The following is a 5,909-nucleotide window of genomic DNA, read 5'->3' on the forward strand; positions in this document are numbered from 1 at the left end:
CTTGCTATACTACTGTAATTTTGGCTAGCTAAACTAGCATAGCTAAGTTATCTTGCCTAGTTACAACAAGGTTGATACGAACGTTCAGTAAGTATTAATCTTATTATTATTTTTCTCAGGCAGGGAGAATATGCTACCGTCATTGAGTCATGTTAACTAGCTAATGTTAGCTAAATAGCTACAAAGCCAAAACACCTAGCTAGCTCACTTGCAGATCATTTATTTAGCTAGCTAGCTTACTTGCTAATACGTTGCTTGCTAGGGAGTACCAGAGATTATTTTTAAGCCTATTCATCTTCTAGCTAGCTAGCTAACTAGCTAGGCTTTATCTAGCTAGCTAGCCATTCTGCTTACAAAACAGTTCAAATCTAACATTGGCTGACGAATACATTTCTTTCTTTATTTGACAACAAATAACTGTGAATTCTTGCAACAATAAACCATGTTTAGCTGCTAGGCTAGCTACGATGATAGAAATGTTTGCATACATGAACATGTTGTTTTATAGTGAGATTATCATGTTTCTTTTCACAAGGGGCAGGATTTGATCTCCACCTGGAAAAAGTCATTTTCAGGAAGCCCGTCTTTGGACCCTCCTGGTAAGTTAAACACTACAATGTCACACACTTTCTAATATAGTCCTGAGTGTTTGTGTAGGTAGCTATGTGACCCCCAGACACTAATAGGAGACCAGGAGACAGGTAGGGAGTATATGAAAGGCCCTGTGGATATGTGTTTGGCAGCAGTGCAGAAGGAGCGTCAGCAGGAGGAGCATCATCAGGAGAGTCAGCAGGAGCATCATCAGGAGTGTCGGGAGGAGCGTCATCAGGAGGAGTGTCATCAGGAGAGTCAGCAGGAGCGCCATCAGGAGGAGCATCATCAGGAGAGTCAGCAGGAGGAGCGTCACCAGGAGGAGCATCATCAGGAGAGTCAGCAGGAGCATCATCAGGAGCGTCGGGAGGAGTGTCATCAGGAGGAGCGTCATCAGCAGAGTCAGCAGGAGCGTCATCAGGAGAGTCAGCAGGAGCATCATCAGGAGGAGCATCATCAGGAGGAGCGTCATCAGGAGGAGCGTCATCAGGAGGAGTGTCATCAGGAGGAGCGTCATCAGGAGGAGAGTCATCAGGAGGAGTGTCATCAGGAGGAGTGTCATCAGGAGGAGTGTCATCAGGAGGAGTGTCATCAGAAGGAGTGTCATCAGGAGGAGCATCAGCAGGAGCGTCATCAGGATAAGTATCATCAGGAGCATCAGCAGAAGCAACAGCAGGAGCGTCATCAGGAGGAGCGTCAACAGGAGAGTCAGCAGGAGGAGCGTCATCAGGAGGGGCATCATCAGGAGAGTCAGCAGGAGCATCATCAGGAGAGTCATCAGGAGGAGCGTCATCAGGAGGAGCGTCATCAGGAGCGTCATCAGGAGGAGCGTCATCAGGAGCATCAGGAGGAGTGTCATCAGGAGCGTCAGGAGGAGCAACAGCAGGAGCGTCATCAGGAGGAGCGTCATCAGGAGGAGTGTCATCAGGAGGAGCGTCATCAGGAGGAGGAGCGTCAGGAGGAGCGTCATCAGGAGCGTCAGCAGGAGCATTATCAGGAGCGTCATGAGGAGGAGCGTCATCTGGAGCGTCAGCAGAAGCGTCATCAGGAGCGTCATCAGGAGCGTCAGCAGGAGCGTCATCAGGAGGAGCGTCATCAGGAGGAGCGTCACCAGAAGGAGCGTCATCAGGAGCAGGTGGAGTCCACCAGTAGTTTTAGCGAGGACATCATCTGAGAAGATGTTGAACGCTGAACTGGCTTTCAATACCAAGGCTGAAGCCTACATGGCCAGGCAGCGCAGGCAACTCTGTTACTATGTCCAACAAACCTCTGTCTGTCCATGTCTCTAATATATCAATCTCTGTATCTGTTATTCAGACTTGACAGTGAACTATGCCTACATGTCCTGCAGATATTTTTTGTCACTCCCCTATGACAGAAGTCTGTCACTGTGTTCCTCCTATAGCAAATGTGTCCCCTGTCACTGTGTTCCTCCTATAGCCAGTGTCCCCTGTCACTGTGTTCCTTCTATAGCCAGTGTCCTCTGTCACTGTGTTCCTCCTATAGCCAGTGTCCCCTGTCACTGTGTTCCTCCTATAGCCAGTGTCCCCTGTCACTGTGTTCCTCCTATAGCCAGTGTCCTCTGTCACTGTGTTCCTCCTATAGCCAGTGTCCCCTGTCACTGTGTTCCTCCTATAGCCAGTGTCCCCTGTCACTGTGTTCCTCCTATAGCCAGTGTCCTCTGTCACTGTGTTCCTCCTACAGCCAGTGTCCTCTGTCACTGTGTTCCTCCTATAGCCAGTGTCCTCTGTCACTGTGTTCCTCCTATAGACAGTATCCTCTGTCACTGTGTTCCTCCTATAGCCAGTGTCCTCTGTCACTGTGTTCCTCCTATAGCCAGTGTCCCCTGTCACTGTGTTCCTCCTATAGCCAGTGTCCTCTGTCACTGTGTTCCTCCTATAGCCAGTGTCCCCTGTCAATGTGTTCCTCCTATAGCCAGTGTCCTCTGTCACTGTGTTCCTCCTATAGCCAGTGTCCTCTGTCACTGTGTTCCTCCTATAGCCAGTGTCCTCTGTCACTGTGTTCCTCCTATAGCCAGTGTCCTCTGTCACTGTGTTCCTCCTATAGCCAGTGTCCTCTGTCACTGTGTTCCTCCTATAGACAGTGTCCTCTGTCACTGTGTTCCTCCTATAGCCAGTGTCCCCTGTCACTGTGTTCCTCCTATAGCCAGTGTCCTCTGTCACTGTGTTCCTCCTATAGCCAGTGTCCCCTGTCACTGTGTTCCTCCTATAGCCAGTGTCCCCTGTCACTGTGTTCCTCCTATAGCCAGTGTCCTCTGTCACTGTGTTCCTCCTATAGCCAGTGTCCCCTGTCAATGTGTTCCTCCTATAGCCAGTGTCCTCTGTCACTGTGTTCCTCCTATAGCCAGTGTCCTCTGTCACTGTGTTCCTCCTATAGCCAGTGTCCCCTGTCACTGTGTTCCTCCTATAGCCAGTGTCCCCTGTCACTGTGTTCCTTCTATAGCCATTGTCCTCTGTCACTGTGTTCCTCCTATAGCCAGTGTCCTCTGTCATAGCTGATCATTGAGTTTTGCATGTCTCTGTCTAATAGACATGATCTATGATGATGATCTGGTCACCAATATCTGCCAGGCAGCAGATAAGCAGCTATTCTCTCTGGTGAAGTGGGCCAAGAGGATTCCACATTTCTCAGAGCTGCCCCTGGACTACCGTCCTACTACGACCAGGTACAGAACATCTCACACACCTTAACACACACACATCATACCACTTGCATATATACACATGCACACATACAGCAACCCCACATACACAACACTCCAAAAGCGTTCTCTACCAAGGGATAGGATTCTACCAAGAACCATTTTCAGCACTTTTTGGATGATGAGGGTTCTTTATAAGGCAAATGGTTCAACCTAAAACCCGTTTTCATCCCAAGAACTGTTTTTGGAAGATTGGGTTCTTGATGATTCTTTGGAAGGCCAGAATGTTGTAAATAGGTTCTAAATAGAACCTTTCTGATTCTGAATCAGATTTTTGTTGAATTTTCTGTTCTTTCTTTTAAATAGTGCCTTGAATATTCGTGGTGTTTAGTGTTTAAACTTTAACCCTGTATGAGAATATTTGTACCCATCAAATTGTTACCTAGTGTTGATTTATCATCGTAATATTTCAGTCTAACAAAGAGGTAATTTTACACTCTTTGGTGGTGTAAAAGAACATTTTTACTCTGTGTAGAGTAAAACACTCAAAACCACACCCATCATTGTCATATTTCCCAGCATGCTCTATATCAGTTTGATTTTCTTAATTTTTTCAATATCTGTGTTTTTGCATGATCATTGATTGATTGATCAGATGCTACATCAGATCTAGGGGCTGTAGGTAGCCTAGTGGTTAATAAGGATCCGTCCCTTTTTTTCAATTTTCTCCTAAAATGACATACCCAAATCTAACTGTAGCTCAGGCCCTGAAGCAAGGATATGCGTATTCTTGATACCATTTGAAAGGAAACACTTTGAAGTTTGTGGAAATGTTAAATCAATGTAGGAGAATATAACACATTAGATCCTATAAAAGATCATACAAAGAAAAAACATGCATTTTTTTGTATTTTCTTTGTACCATCTTTGAAATGGAAGAGAAAGGCCATAATGTATTATTCCAGCCCAGGCACAATTTAGATTTTGGCCACTAGATGGCAGCAGTGTATGTGCAAAGTTTTAAACTTATCCAATGAACCATTGCATTTCTGTTCAAAATGCTGTATCAAGACTGCCCAAATGTGCCTAATTGGTTTATTAATACATTTTCAAGTTCATAACTGTGCACTCTTCTCAAACAATAGCATGGTATTATTTCACTGTAATAGCTACTATAAATTGGAAAGTGCATTTAGATTAACAATAATGTATGCTTTTTGTCCATATCAGATATGTCTATGTCCTTGGAAATGTTATTGTTACTTACAACCTCATGCTAATCACATTAGCCTACCTTAGCTCAACAGTCCCGCAGGGGGACACCAATACTGTAGAGGTTTTAATTCAACGTTTTAAAGTAGGGGATGCGGGGTAGTGTTGTTAGACTGCTCTAATCACCATACTGTAGGGACGGCCAACTACAACCAGTTCCTGATGTTGAATAGTAGGATCAGGAGGAGGGTTGGCCCTGTTGTAAATCAATCTGCAATAACACTAAACAGGAGGAGGGTTGGCCCTGTTGTAAATCAATCTGCCATAACACTAAACAGGAGGAGGGTTGGCCCTGTTGTAAATCAATCTGCCATAACACTAAACAGGAGTAGGGTTGGCCCTGTTGTAAATCAATCTGCCATAACACTAAACAGGAGGAGGGTTGGCCCTGTTGTAAATCAATCTGCAATAACACTAAACAGGAGTAGGGTTGGCCCTGTTGTAAATCAATCTGCCATAACACTAAACAGGAGGAGGGTTGGCCCTGTTGTAAATCAATCTGCCATAACACTAAACAGGAGGAGGGTTGGCCCTGTTGTAAATCAATCTGCCATAACACTAAACAGGAGGAGGGTTGGCCCTGCTGTAAATCAATCTGCCATAACACTAAACAGGAGGAGGGTTGGCCCTGTTGTAAATCAATCTGCCATAACACTAAACAGGAGTAGGGTTGGCCCTGTTGTAAATCAATCTGCCATAACACTAAACAGGAGGAGGGTTGGCCCTGTTGTAAATCAATCTGCCATAACACTAAACAGGAGGAGGGTTGGCCCTGTTGTAAATCAATCTGCCATAACACTAAACAGGAGGAGGGTTGGCCCTGCTGTAAATCAATCTGCCATAACACTAAACAGGAGGAGGGTTGGCCCTGCTGTAAATCAATCTGCCATAACACTAAACAGGAGTAGGGTTGGCCCTGCTGTAAATCAATCTGCCATAACACTAAACAAGAGGAGGGTTGGCCCTGCTGTAAATCAATCTGCCATGCATCTACTAAAAAGTATTTACTCTGTAGTTTGACAGGTGCTTACACGGGTTGGGACTTGGAGAAGACTACACATGTTGGGACATGGAGAAGACTACACGGGTTGGGACTTGGAGAAGACTACACGGGTTGGGACTTGGAGAAGACTACACGGGTTGGGACTTGGAGAAGACTACACGGGTTGGGACATGGAGAAGACTACACAGGTTGGGACTTGGCGAAGACTACACGGGTTTTGACTTGGAGAAGACTACATGGGTTGGGACTTGGAGAAGACTACACGGGTTGGGACTTGGAGAAGACTACACGGGTTGGGACTTGGAGAAGACTACATGGAATTGGACTTGGAGAAGACTACACGGGTTGGGACTTGGAGAAGACTACACGGGTTGGGACTTG

The 5,909-nt window shown here is 45.8% G+C and overlaps 1 protein-coding gene across 1 annotated transcript; it reads left to right on the forward strand.

The window, feature by feature from the left end:
* The first annotated feature begins 712 nt into the window (after positions 1–712).
* LOC139411815 (involucrin-like) lies at positions 713–1,765 on the forward strand. The gene has a single exon (XM_071158555.1). It carries the CDS (start codon positions 713–715, stop codon positions 1,763–1,765), a length of 1,053 nt encoding a protein of 350 aa, XP_071014656.1.
* Positions 1,766–5,909: the final 4,144 nt, after the last annotated feature.

Source organism: Oncorhynchus clarkii, chromosome 6 (assembly GCF_045791955.1).
Source record: "Oncorhynchus clarkii lewisi isolate Uvic-CL-2024 chromosome 6, UVic_Ocla_1.0, whole genome shotgun sequence".
NCBI classification, from domain to species: domain Eukaryota; kingdom Metazoa; phylum Chordata; class Actinopteri; order Salmoniformes; family Salmonidae; genus Oncorhynchus; species Oncorhynchus clarkii.